At 52.9% G+C, this 18,567-nt stretch overlaps 6 protein-coding genes across 6 annotated transcripts; 5 read left to right on the top strand and 1 right to left on the bottom strand.

Moving 5' to 3' along the window:
• On the top strand, window positions 1-2,023 carry An16g03980 (uncharacterized protein; the record flags this gene model as incomplete). The annotated part of the gene is made up of 3 exons (XM_059745075.1): window positions 1-45; window positions 167-816; window positions 892-2,023. Coding segments are annotated over 3 exons (1,827 nt in total), but the record flags the coding sequence as incomplete, so codon positions are not given.
• Window positions 2,024-2,730: 707 nt separating this feature from the next.
• On the top strand, window positions 2,731-2,977 carry An16g03990 (uncharacterized protein; the record flags this gene model as incomplete). Its single annotated transcript, XM_059745076.1, has 2 exons — window positions 2,731-2,820; window positions 2,900-2,977. 2 exons carry the CDS (start codon window positions 2,731-2,733, stop codon window positions 2,975-2,977), a joined length of 168 nt encoding a protein of 55 aa, XP_059602753.1.
• Window positions 2,978-3,576: 599 nt separating this feature from the next.
• Window positions 3,577-10,494, top strand: An16g04000 (uncharacterized protein; the record flags this gene model as incomplete). The annotated part of the gene is made up of 6 exons (XM_003188906.2): window positions 3,577-3,971; window positions 4,036-4,147; window positions 4,225-4,934; window positions 4,995-6,434; window positions 6,960-10,272; window positions 10,432-10,494. The coding sequence occupies 6 exons, from the start codon at window positions 3,577-3,579 to the stop codon at window positions 10,492-10,494; spliced, it is 6,033 nt and encodes a 2,010-aa protein (XP_003188954.2).
• Window positions 10,495-10,971: 477 nt separating this feature from the next.
• On the bottom strand, window positions 10,972-13,273 carry An16g04010 (uncharacterized protein; the record flags this gene model as incomplete). The annotated part of the gene is made up of 2 exons (XM_059745077.1): window positions 10,972-13,176; window positions 13,229-13,273. 2 exons carry the CDS (start codon window positions 13,271-13,273, stop codon window positions 10,972-10,974), a joined length of 2,250 nt encoding a protein of 749 aa, XP_059602754.1.
• A 558-nt stretch (window positions 13,274-13,831) lies between these two features.
• On the top strand, window positions 13,832-15,191 carry An16g04020 (uncharacterized protein; the record flags this gene model as incomplete). Its single annotated transcript, XM_001397676.1, has 5 exons — window positions 13,832-13,861; window positions 13,936-13,942; window positions 14,002-14,254; window positions 14,311-14,395; window positions 14,454-15,191. 5 exons carry the CDS (start codon window positions 13,832-13,834, stop codon window positions 15,189-15,191), a joined length of 1,113 nt encoding a protein of 370 aa, XP_001397713.1.
• A 432-nt stretch (window positions 15,192-15,623) lies between these two features.
• On the top strand, window positions 15,624-18,091 carry An16g04030 (uncharacterized protein; the record flags this gene model as incomplete). Its single annotated transcript, XM_001397677.3, has 5 exons — window positions 15,624-16,045; window positions 16,115-16,398; window positions 16,490-16,919; window positions 17,271-17,627; window positions 17,668-18,091. 5 exons carry the CDS (start codon window positions 15,624-15,626, stop codon window positions 18,089-18,091), a joined length of 1,917 nt encoding a protein of 638 aa, XP_001397714.3.
• Between the last annotated feature and the right edge of the window lie 476 nt (window positions 18,092-18,567).

An 18,567-nucleotide genomic window follows, 5' to 3' on the forward strand; every position in this document is an offset into this window, starting at 1 on the left:
CCTCCCTCCCTCATCCTTCTCCCCCCCCTGTGCACCATACTTCCTGTAACATTTACCCTACTTCCCCTTTCCCCCCCCCAAATCTTTCCCACTGTCTCTCTTCTATCCTATTGTCCTTGTCTCTCTATCTATCTCTGTTTATCTGTGTCTCTCTGTGTGTTATTAGACTATTATCTTGCTATTGCTACTCTTAGTGCTACTTTTATTTCCCTGTTTCTATACTGTATTGTTCCTTCCTCGTGTTTTTGTGTGGTTATCGGTATACTACTTTACTACTACTACTTCCATTATCGCCTATCGTTCTCCTATTTCCATTGTACCCCTACTACACTTTTTGACCACCTTCCTTCCCTTCTTTTTTTCCGACTACGCAGCTATGCCTTATAATACACGTCGCAAGTCGCTGTCGCTCCCCTCCTTGGGAATTCATCTCCCTAATACATCTCGCCGCTCCCCCTCCGCCACAAAATCGCCTCACGCGACCGATGACCAGCTCCCTCCCTCCAAGAAAGTGAAGCGGTCGCACGACTCGGCATACTCGCTATCTCCCGAGCCTTCCTCGTCTTCCTCTGCGCGCACTCCCGATGGCAAGGAATCCGCCGCTCCTCTACGTCAGAGTGGGCGGCGCGGGCCTTTGGAACATACGCCACCGCCATCCCCCACCGATGGTACTGTCGCGACTAAGATCGACACCGAGGGGATCAATGATGACATTGTGGTTGGTGTGATTGAGCAGTTGGAAAAGACTGGAAACCGTCCTCATTTGGTTAAGGAGTTGGCTGCCGTCCTTATCGCGTTGAACGAGAATGTCGCAAAGTACGTTTCCCTCTTCTGATCTTCCCCCTCTCTATATGTCGCTGGCCATACTAATGGGACATTTTGTCTTTACAGCTCTGCGAACCCTGCAGCTCTTTTGTCTTCTCGGTTAAGTGCCTACATGAAGCGCCCGTGGACCGCCCTCGCGCCCTGTCCTATAGCAAAGGAACTGGTCCCAATCCACCCGCGCAAAGTGTACTACTACCTGACGACATTGCCCCGTCAGCCTCTCCCAGAGAACTCGGACGATGTTATCATTCCTGGGGTAGAGGGCAAGGATATCACTCCCAGCGTCTCCAGCGCCGATCTAGATGAGGAAGACGCGATGGCGCGGGAGCGGTCGCGCCTCAGCCCCAGCCCAGAGGTGGATCTGTCGTCTCCTGACTTCGAGGAAGAGTCCATCGACTTGGACGGTCGCAATGGCCCCGTCGGTGCGTCAAGATCTGGCACCGACTTCAACGACCATCACCACGCGCGTTTGATGCACTCCAACCGTGCTGCCTCCCCGCCATTGGAGGGAGACGAGAAGGAATTCACACAAACTGCTAGCGCCGTGCGCGAGCGGGCCTCGGAGCAAAAAGGAGGCCAGCTTCAGATTCCGGGAGGTGGCTTTTCTGCCCTCTCGGAAGGCCTGAGCGAGTTGCATGATGGAGCGATGAGCATTTCTGATTCCGTCGAGGACAGCCCTCTCTCCTCCATTAGCGGTGATCGCATGTCGGACGACCAGGATGGCGACTACTTCTCGCACAACGCATACCAGCAGCAGTCCCCTCTGCAAGATCATCTCCAGCAGCAGCAGGATTTCGATGACGCTGCTGTGGCCACTCTCTTCGGCACCTCTCCCTCCCCCTCCCTCACATCTGTTGCCTCATCCATCTCGTCTGGCACGAGCGTGGCTTCCGATGACGGGCTGGATGGCGAGACGCAACCCGAGACCGTCGGACGCACCCCTCAGATCAGCCTCCCAGAGGATCTGACCGTCCCCCCGGTATCGGCGCTCAAACGTTCCATCGACATGCTGAACAGTGGGCTTCCTGACCTGGACATGAAGATGTCCGATCTCAATGAGCAGGACGATAAACTGCCTCTGGGAGCCAGTGCCTTTGCCAGCCAGGATGTCGAGATGGTCTTTGATTCGTGGCGAGAGCTGCAGAGTCCCGAGACCGTGGAAGTTGATGAGCTGGACGAGATGTTCGGGGAAATCTGAACGTCGTCGCCGCGGCACTTCTCATCCACCAACCGATAGACTAGAGGCGTTTGGATCGTGTGTTCCTTTTCCGGGTGTCTACAACCAAACAGACTCCTTCCATCTCCACTCCCGCTGTGGCCGGTCTGTTGAGCCGGCTACTCACCTACACCACCTTGATACTCCGTTTGACCTAATCTTGTACAGTTCCTATTTGTTTAATGCCCGTTTCGCATCTTGTTTTGACCGCCATTTTCGGCGAGGCTCTCGCGCCTGCCGCGCCTGTACATATATACTCTTTACCTCTTTTCTTCCCTCCTTCTCTGACCGTCTTGATTTTTTATTATATCCCCTGGCTGGCTGTGATGTATCTGATTGATCGTTTCCTGGGGGTTTGAATTTGCAAGTTCTTCTCAAATGATGGGCATGGAGAGACGGAGCCCGAAGCAGTTGATGATGAAAACGGCCGAAGGAAGAAGAGGACCAGGGAGAAAGAAAAACTGGGATATGCTTGATGTCTGACTATGTATGCTTAGCGCCTGTGGCCTTTGAATCCAAAAATTCCCCGCAAGGGTTAGATCTGACGAGAACCGATGTGATTGTTCATTCTCTGTGCTTTGTAGATGGGAGTAGCTCCTTGATCCTCGTATGCCTCTCGGTATAGTAAGCAGTAGTTAGGTGAACGTCCGCTGTGTCTGATGGACGCACGGCCTCCCGCGCCCTTGGAAATGTGGATGACCGGATCCTTCCTGGAATGTGGGGGAACTGGTGTGACTGGTGTGACTGCAGGAACGAGGCATGCCAATGTAGCAGATCTGGTAGAAAGCGAAACCGCCCGACCTATGAGAAGAGATGTAGCACCATGGCCGAATTCTCCTCCTGTGTGTGTTATAGAAGGAGTCGAGATGCTGGGATGGTGGATACCTCAGGCACTCTCAGGGACTGGGCTGCGATGACGTCACAGAGCACTACTGAGTCAGCTGGGCGGTGGGTGGATTTGGAAGGTTCTGGTTGGTTGGTGGGCAGTGGAAGGGGACAAAGTACTTTGTTGGAATGATCAAGTGGGAGTCGGTCTGGAGTGGTCGGTCGTATCTAGTATCTGCTAGTAGAAAGTCATAGTAGTCTTTATCCCGCCGCACGCCCCTCTTCATCCCGAATTCCCTGGCACTTTTGACTCCAGACTTTCCCCCCCATCTTCGTGCTTCACTGCATTCCTATCCTCCTCAGGGCCCATTGAATACCCCATTTCCTTTATCGATCCACACGCGACCTTATTTCTGCGTCTGGTCTTCTGTCCTTTGATCCCGGTTCAGAAGCCCGGTTCGCACTCCGTTCCCCGCGACATCATGCTTCAAACTTTGACTGGATCTTTTTCATACGTCCGCCTGAAGTATTGACCGGCGTGATTCATCGCCTTCCAAATCGCAAAATACATCCAACCAATTTTTATCCAAGAAATTCTTATCCGGGACCCAGAAAATACCACGTGATCGGCTCTTAAATCTCTCTGCGATTCGACTGGTGTGCTGTGGCGTTGCCCCTCCAGGAACCATCTATCGTTGGAGAAAAAGACCATGGAGACGCCTGGGTTTTCCCAGCCTGGCGAAGGCCTGTCGCAGGGCGATATTCCCCTTCGTCCTCATACAGAGGGTCCGTCCATCGTCGTTCCTACCGCGCATCCGCCGGCTCTCCCGGGCACTTCGTCGCATAACCCTCAGAAACCCAGATTGGCCACCCGTCCCGCGTATGCCGAGAAGAAACAGCTTCTATCCTCCGGGAGCAGCAAAGTCGCTATTCCGCGACAGCGATCGACTGCAGCCCCACGCTATACTAGACGAGTCCCGCTGGCCTGTGAGTCGTGTAGGCAACGGAAGACGAAATGTAGCGGTGACACGCCGGTGTGTCGGCAGTGCAAGGAATTGAGGATAAGCTGTCGGTATCCGGTTTCCTGGCGGGAGCGGACGAAAGGGTATGTTGGTTGTTGTTCTGTTGCCTCGGTACTGAGGGAAGGAAATCGATACTGACGTCCTTAGGGAATTGGACAAACTTGCTGTGAGGGTCACGGACTATGAGAATCTACTGCGAGATCTTGGCCCTATTGTCGATGGTCGGGCTGCCGAGCGTATTAGGACGGTGTTGGAAAAGGTTAGAGATACCCCGATCTTGACGCTCGACGAAACGAATGTCAATGCTAGTCCCGCGGAGTCACTAACCCCCGCCAGCACTCCGATAGCGGTAGCGGCGAAAACACTCAGTCCAGCTCGGTAACACCCCAGGACGAGGACAATGATGATGAGGTGACTTCGCCTTCGTCCATCGGGTCTCTGGATGCGATTGATCGGGTTGAGGAAGATGTGAACCGCACTCCGAGTTCCAGAGCGACTGGTTATATGGGAAAGAATTCCGAAGTCACTTGGATGCAGCGGGTACGCATGGAGGCCGAGCATCGTGCTCGCAAGCTGCCGGGCCCCTATGAGGCAGAGGATGAGGGCGAATTTGCCATTCACTCCGTCAACTATCATCTAGACGACATGGATATCTCCGTACCAGGTCCTGTTCATGTGTACTGGATGCCACCGCGCAAGGTGGCAGATAAGCTCTTCGAAGACTACCTTGATACGGTGCACCCATTCTATCCCATCATCAGCCGGACCCTCTTCCGGGCGCAATACAAGACATTCTTCGAGAGTGCCGCACGACCAGGGGACAAGTGGTTGGCGATTCTGAACTTGATTTTCGCCATTTCCGCCAAGCATGCCCATCTCACGCGGGCCCCGTGGCGCGGTGATGAGAATGACCATTTGGTGTATCTCACACGGGCTCGGATCTTGAGTATGAACGGCGATGTGCTCTTTAGTCACCCTGATCTCCAGCAGGTGCAGGTTGAAGGTCTGATCGCCTACTACCTACTTGCGTCGGATCAGATCAACCGGTAAGCATTTTCAGATAATTATGTAGCCATATGTGTTTGCGCTAACCTGATTCTCGATAGAGCTTGGCGAATCGCTGCCTTGGCCGTTCGTTCTGCAGTCACTCTCGGATTGAACATGAAGAACTCCAGCGAGGGCACAGCCAACATCTCCAAGGAGGCACGTTATAGGGTGTGGTGGTGTTTATACACATTTGAGCACATGCTGGGCATCATGACTGGTCGAGCTACGACCATTACCGACGGTATCTGTACTACGCCGTTCCCTCTCCCTTTTGAAGAAGATCAATTGGTGGAAGCTGCAGCGACCAAGCTCTTGAATGAACCCGAATTGCGTCAAGAGCACATCGATTCAGCACTTGCCTGCATCTCTGTGCGGCAAATGCCATCTAATCCAAAAGGCGGCCGGAACGCTCAGACGACAGATAAACCGCGTGATCCGACATGGCTGAGAAGTGTTCCGCCCTCAAGTGCTCTTGGATTCCTTTACTATGTCGACCTTGCAGTTATTTCGCAGGAAATTGTCAACCGTGTGTACTCGCTGGATTGTGTTTCCATCCCATGGGGCCACATTGAGAACCGCATTGGTGAGCTGCGAGCCCGCACTGACGTGTGGTACGCCAATCTTCATGAGTCTTATGACTTCACTCGACGGGAAGAAGACCAGCCAGCAGCTACCCTGCGGGGCAAGCTCTTCCTCGCCTTCCACTACTACAGCGCACGCATTACGCTAGGACGACCGTGTTTATGTCGTCGGGACGCACGACAGACGGCGTCCAACAAGAAGGAGACATTCAGCCATGAGATGGCGGTGATCACTCTAGAATCTGCCCGACGGATGCTCGACTTGATTCCTGATGTGCCTGACGCTGTCCGTCTCTATGATGTCTGCCCGTGGTGGTGCATTCTGCACTATCTTATGCAGACAACGACTGTGCTGCTGCTGGAGTTATCGTTTGGCAGCATTCATATGCCAGATGAGGAGGCCAACTTCCTACAAGCTGCCAAAAAAGCCATTCGCTGGCTCTTCGCCATGTCCGAGAACAGTCTTGCATCCCGACGCGCATGGGAGTTATGCTATGGCAGCCTCCGGCAGATTGCTGCCGGTATGAGCTACGACATTAGTGACTTGCCCGCGTATGGCTTTGAGACTCAGCCCCAGGCTCAAGCTCAGGGCCAGGCGCTCAACGGTACACAACATGATTACTTGAGCCATCTGGAAGAGACCATGCATGCGGGACCGACTTTCTACAACCCCGCGGCGGCAGATATGAGCAATTCAGCGTCAGCTTCTTCCAGTATGGCTCAGCAACCCAGCATGCTGTTCGCTCAGACCGAACAACCCCTCCAGGGCTTGGCAATGCCAGCTTCTAATCCGTTTCCCACGAATCCGGAGTTGAACTCTGGTTCTGGGGATTCGTACTTTCCGTACGATCCGATCAGTGGGGTATTCATCCGCTCATTCTTCCCTTCGTCTACTGGCGAGGAACCATGGGGTGGAGCGTGAGTGTCCTTGGTTGCTTGCTCGGAGAGCGCAACCTTGCCATTCGTGGTGGTTATTTTGCGCCTCATGATTGTTGTCATTCCCATTCTGTGCGGGCCAGCGATGCTCTATACCTCTTGTCTATTGGGATTGACTCTCAAGTCTTTTTTTTTTTTTTTTTTTTTTTTTTTTTTTTTTTCATTTTCTTCTTTTCTTTATTTTACCATTCTATTTAAAGTATGTTTATATTGCATGTATTTCTATCTACGTCTACGATATCACGCAGGGCTACTGGTGTTTTATAGGGTGTGATGGATAGAATGGGATGATACAGGCTGGAATTGGCTGCTACTGCAACGATACACGAGATGGGATAGAGGTGACCGGAGCTTTAGGGTATATTATGTTTTGTTTTGTATAGGATGATAGTTAATTGTGCACTGAAATACAATGGACCTCATCTTTGCTATCCTATAAATTCCACACCCATTCAGTCGATCTAGACCATGATATGAATATGCAATGCTCTGATTGGCGGGCCGCAGCACGCTGACTCAGCAAGATGAATTTCCCCGGCGAAGCTTTTCTTTTCGGCGGCGAAGAAACACATCCAAAGCTTTCGCTTCCCTCCAACAGCTGCCTCCCCCAGTCGCTGGTTATCGCCAGGCACACGCCTTGTCCGCTCAAATTGAGGAATGCCGACCCGTCTCAACGATTAGACATGCGCCACAGAACGTCCGTCCGACGGTCACATCGAGATTTGGATTTCCTCCGCCCGCAGGTCTCCTCCGCTACCTCCGTCGTGTCATGAAAAGGTGCCTGAGTCCAGCTCGTCTGCCGTGCCTGGACCGCGGGTCTTCCTTCGTCCTCCACCCTTCGATCCTCCGTCGTCTCGCCCCCCGTCACATCGCGCTCACCAGCCGGGGGCCTTTCCCCGATAGGCGACGACAATGGAGTCGCCAGTTCTCCGTTGGGGCCGGTCCTCCGATCAATCGCCAATTGCTGCAAGACTATGTTAGGGTGGGAATGAAGAGATGTCCTGTTGCAGGACCAGATCAGAGTAACCCGGAGGCTTGGATTGCGCGGCTGGACCAGTACCTGCCGCCTTCGTTGCGGAGAGACAGCGACGGTCATACAAACAATGACGATGTTCCGGATGATGCAGCAATTCGGACCGATGCGGCTTATTTTGCGCAGACGATTGAATTGGCTAATTTACTGCTGCATGCGCGGGATTCTGGGAAGATTGATTTGCTTGCGTATGTTGGTTTCCGGTTGAATAATTGGCCCGCTGTGCAGTTCTTGATAAATCGCCTGCTTGATGCGGCGGACTCTCTTAAGGAGGTCACGCTTCCTTCCCGGCCTTTGTCTAGCTATGACTGGGGTCTGGGGCTGGGGCTCTCGCTGGATGAGCTTACGGATAGGTCTGAGCCGCAGGCTCCGAAAATCCCGCAGGCTTCGAACGGGCTGACGGCGTCGGATATGACGAGCTTGGATGCTTTTACAGAGCGGCCGTATGCTGATGACCATTCGAAACGATTTATGGCTGAGGTGTGGCAGAGTTTGGGGTCTATTGTGCTGGATGCGGCTGATGCCTCGCCTAACGAGGCGAAGCTGGCTATGTCTCATGTGTTCCAGGTTCTAGCTCGACTGCACCACTCTGATGCCATCTCCGATAGGGTATACAAGTATGTCCCGCCGGACAGCTACCAAGCTACATTCCGACCTCCGGGTATGCATCTGCTTTCTTCTCATATTATGAGTGTCCTGTCCGACGCCGCGTGGCTGGTTCATGAAGCGGAGGTTGCTGCTAAAGCGGCTGCTGCCGGCGAGGATTCGCCTTATCTTCCATTCAAAATGGGAGTTCGTGAGCTTGGGCCCGAGGTTTGGCTGGAGTTTATCCTCTGGTGCTGTGTGGAACATGGCCACATCGAGGAGGGAGTATGGCTCATTGATCGAATGACAAGCAAGACAGGAGACCAGGCCTGGAAATTCCAGAGCTGGAAGCCCCTACTCGATGACTCCGGGTCGGTCTGGCAGACCAAAGTCGATCAGGAAGAGACTTGGCGACAACCCGGCCACCAGGAACGCTCTACGATGCTGCGAAAGCGGCATAGCCCGACGCCCTTCCACGGACTGGGAAAGCGAACCATGAGCACTGAAGTGGCCGCGGCCTTGCTGGATAGCCTTCCCAACCAGGTATATCTAGGTCTCGGTTTCAGAGGTATGTCGCCGAGCGCCCTCTTACGCTATGCATCCAGTCTCAAGTTCGCAATTGCCCCGTCAACGGACGACGGGAAATTATTGCCTACGCGCAGAACGTCGAACTGGTTCGCTGTGCGAGTTATGGAATCGGGAGGCCTCAAGCCGGAAGCCGACCCCCGGACATTCGAAGACTTCCTCAGGATCACGCCGTGCGTCGTTCCGCCCTGGGACACCGACCTTTACCACGTCAATGAAGATGCTTTGACCCGAATGAGTCGGTCACAGCTGTACGACGACACTGCCGCCTTGGTCGGCCTGATCGAGTACAACATCCGGTTTTACTCGTCGGAGCGCTTCTGCGGTGACGCTCTGAACGCATTCTCCTGGCTGCAAGCCATCGTTGACAGCAGCAAGATGCAGCGCATCGACGAGTTCTTCTCTTCGCGCGTCGACCGACCTGGCGTCGTTCTCCCTACCCCTGAACTTGATGATCTGGACTCCACGGAACCCTTCGAATCATCCATGCCGCAATTGTCCAGCGTCACCTTGGCCGAGCTCATTGATCTAGTCACCGTATCGCGCGCATTCACATTCGGCAACTGGCTCTTCTACTCCGACGATATCGACGGCCCCCCAGTCTCGCCCCGCGCCTACGGCGACCAAGCCCTAGCACCATCCATCATCCGCTACGCCACAGCCACCAGGAACGCCGCCCTCTGCGACGCCGTCGTCCAGTCCCTCTCCCAACCCCTCTCCTCCAACACCCTCCGCGCACTCCTCAACTCCCGCATCGCCCTGCACCAATGGGACGCGGTCACCAAACTCTTCGAATACCTCCGCGACTACCGCGCCAAATCCTGGGGCCAGAGCAACGCCACCGCCCTCGCCGCGGAGATCATCCGTCTCGAGCACACCATCTACCGGCAACAACCACCTCCAGACCCCTCAACCCTACAAGAAACCACCACCTCCCTCACCCGCGCCAAGGAGCTCCTCTCCCGCCTCCTCAAGGGCACCTACAACGAACCCAACCACATCGCCACCTCCCGCTTCCAAGAACGCGCCATCTCCGGCCTCTACAACATCTTCCTCTCTATCCCAGGCACCCTCCACGACCTCGCTGCCTCCATCACCAACTCCTCTAACAGCAACAAATTCTCCACCCCCCGCAACGCCATCCCCTATATCCCGGCAACAGCCTTCCACACCCTCCTCTCCGCCATCGTCGACACCCGCGGCAGTGCCGCCGGCCAACGCTTCTACGACAAATGGTGTCTCGACACGAAGTCCCCGACATCACGCCGTCTCCAAGAAGGTGGCATCGTCCGATTCTATCTCGGCAAGGAACGGAACCTCGCGAAGGGCGATCCGCACTTCGATGCCAGATACTTCAAGCGCGCGAGGGAGAAAGCCACGATGCCGAATCCCACGACTGTGAGGATTATTGCGCAGGCTGCTGTAGCGGAGTTTCATGAACATGAAGCTGAGGGTAAGGGAGCTGTGAACCCGGCTGAAGATGTGTTGAGTTTCTGTATCAAGAGGTTTGAGGCCTTTGGGATGCGGAGACGCGAGATCAATCGCGAGGTTGGAGGGATACTGTATAGGAGACGGAGGGAGGGGGACAAGTTGAGGAGGGAGATGAAGAAGGAGAAGGTGAGGGGGTAGATTTGGGGGTGTGTGAATTGGTAGTCATGGATGTTGTGTGTGTCTGACTGAGCATTTGGGGTTTTTTTTTTCTTTAATACCATCTCCTTTTTTGGGGTTATATGTGTGTATTACTTTGGTTTGGGAAGATACATGGACTGTTTATAGATGAGCGATAATAGATTACTGTATTATATTACTACATCTGCATTCATGTGCATTTCCTACTAGACTACTGTATCATATCATATGATAGTAATATGTACAACAGTTTGATAGAGTTACTTCGGTCATTGCACTACAGATGGATGCGGTTTTTTATAAAGGCTGTGAAAGGCATGGCATGTATGTACACCCACATCTAGCAATTATCAACACTAATGGCGCATTTGAACATCAAAGGTATCATAAACAAGATAAAATCCCACGACCGAACAAGCCAAAATACCCATAACTCACAAGTCCAACCACCAAGCTCCCAATAGCGCCCCAGTAGTAGACAACGATACCAGCAGAATGAACAAAATGTTTATGACACTGCGACTCCAGGGCATATAGACATGCGTCCTTTCTCTGGCCGGTGAGATTCCGGCAAGATAGTATGAAACACGCCTGATTTCTCGGATTTCTCGAACCAAACTCCTTCCCGCAATCATCAATCATAATACTCGAACCGTCATCGTGGCGCAGAATTCACGGAAATATCATTCAAAGCTCCTCCTCTTCCTCTTCAACTCCCATTTCAATGTCCTCATCTGCAAACTGCATGTCACCACCCAATTCCTGCTCGACCTCGTCGACAACAAAGCTCTCGTAGTCTTCCAGACCTTTTTGAATATGGACCTTGAAACGGATGACATCGTTCAGCATGCTCTCCACATTGGTGTGTAGCTCCTCACGCAACGCATTTGCGCGGAGAGTCAATTGTTCATACTCAATGTTAGTATTCATCTCGCGCTGCTCCATCAGTTGGACGCTTTCGCCCAACGTGGCTCGCATCTTGGCCAGCTCCTTCTCCATCTTTTCAATCTGTGCATCCGAAGCAAGCTTCTGCGTTGTGGTGACCTCCTTGAGCCGCTCGAATTCCTCTTCAGCGGCACGTGCCTTATGCTCCAAAGCCTCAACCTCGCTTCGCTTCTCGTCCATTGCTTCCTTGATGTTGTCCAAGAGATTGCGTCGTTCCAAGTCATCATCAATGGCACGCTTCCGGCGCTCGTTGATCTCCTTCCGGAGAGCCTGTAGATTGCTGCGCACGATGCCGCGGAGATCGAGGTTGAGCAAGTGTGCTGGGTGATAGCCAGTGAACGGGTCCGCCAATAGTCGATCTCCATCGGTAGAGATTCGGTTCGCTAGACCACCGACCTGAGAGGCGGAGAAATTGCTCTCGTTGACGTTGAGACTGAGTTCGTAATCGTCGCCCTTGGCATTGACAGCTGACGAAGGAATCAAACTATTCTGGTATCCGAGCGTGTTGTAGACCTTGACGATCTCCTCTAAATCTTCGAGTTTTCTACTAGCCTCGGCCTCCTTTGCCATGACCCGCGCGTGCGTTTCTTCCAACCGATTGACCGTATCGTCAAGATTCCTCTGCAGGCGTTCACGTTCCGTGTTCATACGGTCAATATCCTGGATTGTCAGGCCTTGTTGGTCAACACTGGCCTGAAGCCCAGCCCGCTCCTCTTCGGCGGCTTGCAGGTCATCCTCCGTCTTCTTAAGCTCGTCATCCAGGAATTTGATACGGGTCTCATATTTCTCGATCTTGCCCTGGACATTCTGGTTGTAGTCCTCAAACTTCCTCTTGTCGTCCTCCAAAATCCTGAAGTGCTTGTCTAGCTTGGCCATGTCCGGAGCGTTCTTCTCCATCTCTTCAATCTGGTCACGTAGCGCTCGGTTTTCGGCTTCCAAAGACTCCATCTCTTGAACATATTTTTCATTTCCTCTTTCAAACTCCTGGGCCATCATTTCGACGTGAGGTACTAGTCTCTTCTCTGCTGTTGCGTCATCCTCATCTTCCCCGCCTTGCAGCCAGTCATGGTAGGCACTTGTAAGGAAACGGAAGATAATCCGGTCGCCGGATACATCGACTCCCATCTCTGCGCAAGCTTCATCGTATTCCCCGAGCAAATATCGATCCATCATCTGAGCGAGTTGCATCAACCAATGCAGCATACCGAGGAATGTCGGCCAGTTCTGGCCTCCCACAGCCGCAATCTGCGACTTAGTGATACCCTTTTCGTAGGGGTAACGTAGTTGCTTGAGAATAGGTGGTACCTCCGCATCCATGCTCTTCTGAAACTTGTACCCGGGATCAATGCGATGATACAGCCACTGGAAGATGTAGTTGAAATCTTTTTGAGTAGGAGACCGTAAGGTGTTCTGCCCCAGTGAATGCTTCATCTCAAGCTCAAAATTGTTATGCGTCAGATATTCCAAGAGCTCTTGTCCAATACGAGCTTGGAAAGACCTGTCCCTGAGTGGCCGTGGGTCCCTGGGGACACCAGCAACTGACGGGACTTGAGTGAAGAAAGAATGATGACCCATGGCGCCACCCACAGATGGTCGTGAAAAGACACTACTCCTCCGTTGCAATCCTTGCGACCCTGCTGTGCTTTGCGACGACATCGGCCCGGGAGCAAAGCTTGGGCGCCCGACACTAGGACCATGGAACATATTACTGGAGACGGAGCGTCTGACTGATGAGAGACCGGCATCGGCACCAAAGCCTCCACCAGAAGAAGAACGCTGAAAGTTGGGCTGTTGGGGGCGACTGGCGGAGTTGAGAAGCGACATACGCGTGTGCTGAGAGGTGAAAGGAGGATTCTGGTACCCAATGGAGCTGGTGCGCTTCAAGGCCGAGGAGGGTTGCGGAAGAGCGGAGTAATTTTGGCTACCCATCGCCATAGACTGAGACAGCTAGATTAGTATTGTACAAGAGGGGTAGGCCAGAAGGAAGCAAGGCACATACCTCGCGGGTGCGCCTGATGCTGAACAATCCTGTATCCTGCGACATGATGACGGAAAAAGCCGCGACTGCGGCGGTCAATCTCAACCCTAGCGAGCGCAAACTCTTGAAAAACGGTTAAATTGCAACGGGCATGCGATCTGTACCAAAATCGATATATCCAGAAGAGGCGCGACACCAAGTTGGCGATGGAGGCGCAATAGGAGGTGGGAGAGTTGTGGATGGCAGTAGCAACCGAGCGGGCCAGCAATAATCATAATAATCAAAGTAAACAAGACATGCCACTTTCTCTTGTCCCAACACAGTAGGCGGTGATATCGAGGGAACGACTTGCCGGATTGGGGCACGCGCTATCACGAGACTCTGGGGAAAGTCACGGGAATCTCCGCCGCGGTACGAAACCAGAACCACGTAAATTACCAGCGCTACTTCCGAGGTCCATCTGATTTGGGAAGTGCCGCTCCATCGCCTCCTCATCTTGTGTCTCTCTCTCCCCTTCTCCTCATTGTCCTTTTTCCTTGGATTCCTCCCCCAACGCTCCTCCTCGCTAAGAATAACCCTGATTCCACCCAGTTAGAGCTATCGCTCCTGGGAAAGTTGCCCATCATGGTTCGCGAGGAGCTTATCTCCTCTGCTGTAAGTGTTGCCTTTATCTGTGACTGATATTCTGTTGCCGGAATCGGAGCTGACCCTCACGCTCGATCGTTTAGGTCACCTGTATGTGCTCAACACATCCATTACCGTGTTGATTCTGTACTCGTCTAATACTTCTGCAGTCCTCCAAGATCCATCTGTCGCCGCCTCGCCAATTGAGAAGCGAGTCGCATTCCTCCAGTCAAAGAACCTGACTAAAGAAGAGATCGATGTTGCGCTTGCCCGAGCAGGTGAAGATCCGTCCACAGCAGCTGCCGCTGTAACCGCATCATCTGGTTACCAATCAGCCCCTCAACAAGTTGTCTACCGACCTCCTCCTCCACCTGCTGCAGGCTATGGATATCCTCCCTATGGTCAATGGCAGGCTCCGCCGGAGTGAGTCTCGATTCTTGCCCATTTTAAACTGTATTCTACTAATTCCGCTTCGCAAGGCCTCCGAAACGGGACTGGCGTGACTGGTTCATTATGGCTACGGTGATGGGAGGAGTAGGTTACGGACTCTACACGATCACCAAGGTCGGTGTCTCAATACGCACTCTGCTCAATCAAGTAAAAAATGCTGACATGCTTTAAGCGCTACATTTCGCCCTTAATCGCACCTCCCACTCCACCCCAGCTAGAACAAGACAAAGAACACATTGATGAGCAATTCAATCGCGCATTTGCCCTGATCGAACAGCTGTCCACAGATACAGCCGCACTGAAGTCGGCGGAGGAGACGCGCACAGAACGGCTAGATACCGCCCTTCGCGAGGTAGAGAACCTTGTTTCTGACATGAAGAACGCCTCCCGACGGAGGGACGACGAGACCCGTCGTATCAGCGACGAAGTCAAGTCGCTGAAGGATGCGATCCCCAAGGCGCTGGAAGGTGCCCGGGAAGGCAACGAGACACGGTTGAAGGAGCTTGGAGCTGAATTGAAGAGCCTGAAGGTCTTGCTGGGCAATAGACTTGGTGGCAGCGGCAACAACGCCACCTCTCCTGCCCCTGGACGGTTCAGCGGTATGAACATCCCAACTGCTTCTCGGCCTGCGGAGGAATCAACTCCCGCCGCGGCGGCCCCGGTCAATGGTACGCCCGCTGCGCCAGCATCAACTGAGCAGCCCTCCCAATCGGCACAGCCAACCCCGAGCCCCAGCACCCCCTCGATGAGCAACAGCCCTCTATCGCAGCTGGGCCGCTCTGCTTCCATCCCAGCCTGGCAGATGGCTGCTGCCAACCGCTCCAAGACCGCTTCTCCCTCGACCCCTTCCACCAGCACCCCGGACAACACAACTGGCGCGGCTCCTGAGTCGAGCGCCCCGGCCAGCTGAACACTTACCAGATATACTTCTCCCAGTGATGTGCATTGTCCCAAGCCATGTAATTAGATGGAGGTTATCGAACGAACTTTACGCATGAGATGTCTAGGCGTTTCTGGATGGTGCGGAGGATGTACAATATGTAGCACGTGAAAGTACCATGTCGCAATAAAGACCACCAATAGGTTCCCGATAATTCACAAACAAAGAAAGTCTCTTATTAAAAGTAATATGGGCCAAGTTCTATAGATCTCAAAGCACAATGAACCCACAGGGCAGGCCCGCTCTTATCAATCGATAGACATTCCATGATTGACGCCCATCCGCCGCACTCAAAAGCTTGGCATTTCGACGTCAGTCCCATTCACATTCTCAAGTCTCACCAGCATTTTGCACCTTTAGACACCCTCAATTATTATGGACGACCCCCACCCAGAAAGAACCATGTCCACCCGCGACTCCTACTCCCACTCACGCTCTCATCGAGATCGCACCCACTCCCACACCCGCTCACGCACGCGCTCGCGCTCTCCCAATCGCGATCCTACCTCCAGATCCGACAAACACCGCAGCAGCAGACATCACCACCACCATCGCCATCACCATCACCGACACGACCGCCACCGTGACCATGATCGCGATCGCCACCGCCGCGATCGCCATACATCCCGCTCAAAAGATCAACCAGAACCCGCACCAGCAGCCCCTATAGTCCTTCCATTCAACTCGCGCGAACTCACCAAATATGACCTGGAGCACTATGCCCCCATGTTCGATATGTACCTGGACATCCAGAAGGGGATTATTATGGATGATTTGGCGGAGGATGAGGTGAAAGGGAGGTGGAAGAGCTTTATGAGGAAGTGGTGAGTATATATACTAGCTACATACTGTTGGAAGGGATGTTACGATGGATGGAATTGACATGGGTACAGGAACCGCGGAGAGTTAGCAGAGGGGTGGTATGACCCTGCTACGTTGGAAAAGGCGAGGACGAACCTTGCGCAAATGCAGGCACAGACGAGTACGAATACTGGTTATCGGGGCGAATCGCAACAGGATGAGCGTAGGGATGCGACTCGGGATAGGGATGTTGAAGGGGAAGACGACGAGGACGACGATGAATACGGTCCGGTGCTTCCCTCTACATCTGGGCGTGGTGGAGGTCCGTCTTCGGGACCTACGATACCTACTATGCAGGATTTGGAGTTGCGGAAGGGTATGTCTCGACTCATCTTTAATGTGACTCTTTTGTTTGCCAGGTGGTGGTAAAAAGATCTACTTGATACAGGCTTGCTAACAACAAGCAGAACTAGCAGCAGAAGACGCAATCGCAGCGCGTCAAGACTCGCGCGCCCAGTATCGCAGCGAACTGCGCTCACATAAGTCCGAATTCAAATACTTGCAGGAGGAGGTAGCGCCGCGCGCGGAACCGGGGACTCATGAACGGCGCATGGAGAAGCGACAGGAGGCTGCGGCGAGTAATCGTGCCTTTGCGGAGGCGAAGCGTGGGGGATCTCCGGAGGCAGCGCCGGAGGAGGAGTTGATGGGGTCTGGAGAGAATGATTTGGATTCGCTGAAGAAGGCGAGGGAGAGGGAGCAGCGGAAAAAGAATGAGCGGGAGATTCGCAGGGAGGAATTGCTCCGGGCAAGGGCGGCGGAGCGTGAGGAGAGGCTGCAACAATATAGACAGAAGGAGGAGGAAACGATTGGGTGGTTGAAGACATTGGCTAAACAGAGGTTTGGATAGTTCTTCTGTTTTGGTTTATATAGTGTAATGATCGTGCATTGGCTGTAGACGGGACGTCAATGGAATATAGCCGCGTATCCCTGTCAATCTCTTGCCCACTTTTCATCTACAATTGCTGCTGCTGCATCCTTGATTTGCATAGAGACAGCCATTTCTCATTTGGTCTTGCTACTAATGAGCCATTGAGTCTGGGTAACCTGATGATCACATGCTTAAATTGACGTATTTTTGTTTACAGGCAGGGAGACATCATCCAAACCATCCCATGAACGATGAACCGGCCTTCATCCGCGCCTCTTGGCCGTCACATTCAACACTATATCAAAGCAACCCTAGAACAGCCATACCGCTCAATCTCAAAAGCAACAACGCTCTACTACAATGCCAGTCCCGCCAGCAGCACCTCCTCTCACACAGGTAGACAATCCCCCCAGCACATCTCAACGTACACTGATCATCACCTCACCAGACTGGAACACCCACGATGTATTCTTCAAAATCACGCGTGGCCGCTTTCTCGTCGACGAAGCCGAGAACCTCCGCATGCGCGAGATCAAATTCGACATGAACGACTCGCCCGTATCGCAGCAGAATGGATGGGGGCCACTCACTGCACCTCTATACAGAAGTATCCCGACGGCATGTTCAACAAGGCCTTTCTCATGTCGATGGACAATGGCCGCGAAGTCGTTGCAAAGGTTCCTAATCCGAATTCTGGAATCCCACACCTAACTACAGCCAGCGAGGTCGCTACCATGAACTTCGTATATCCTACCACATCTATCAATGCCGGGTCCAGCTAACGCAACTTGATCCTGGGAGGCCAGAAACGTGCTCGGAACACCAGCGCCTCGTATCTACTCATGGAACTCGCATGCAAAATAACACCCAGTTAGAGCTGAGTTCATCATGGAGAAAGCTGCCGGCGTTCCCTTTCTCAGGTATGGGAGACACTGAAATTGGCTCAGAAGCTACAAGTGCTTCTTGCCATGATATGTCTGCAGAAGAAGTGGCTAAGTGTGTCATTCACGCATCATGGCAGCTTGTTCTACGCCAAAGACATACAGCCATCACCACCAGGAGAAGTCGCCCACTACATCAGAATCTTGGGTCGCATGCATTGCAATCTCTGAGTATCATGGACGAAACTGTTCGAGATTAGTTAGCCCAGGCTTTTCAGATGCCTTCGCGTCTTCGGGTATCGATCCTAACAAAGAATACATTAAATTCTTTGACTTCCAAGGTCAATAATAATGATGATACATGAGATCCTCTGCTTTGCAAATCAATCGTGCTTTGACTGTACTCTAGTCCTCCAGGGTCATCTGGCAATCCGTAACAGTAATACCAAAGAGTCTACATTACCAAAGACCAGCTCAGCTTTACAATCCTCCAGCATCACTACGCAAGCAGCGTGGTTCCTAACAAATTCTAAACGCTCAAAAAAAGGATCTACTCAAATTTAGCAGGCGCAGAACCAAGCAAACAGAAAAAGCAGCCAAATCCAAAGCTTTCAGGGAATCTTAGCAACAAATCTCCTTCCGACCGACCAAGTCAGAACTCCAACAAGTCAAGTCACCAGAATAACACTCAACAGGTTTGCACCGCCTGCCACCCACCAAATTTATTTCAGCTTAA

Source organism: Aspergillus niger (assembly GCF_000002855.4).
Source record: "Aspergillus niger supercontig An16".
Lineage (NCBI taxonomy): Eukaryota > Fungi > Ascomycota > Eurotiomycetes > Eurotiales > Aspergillaceae > Aspergillus > Aspergillus niger.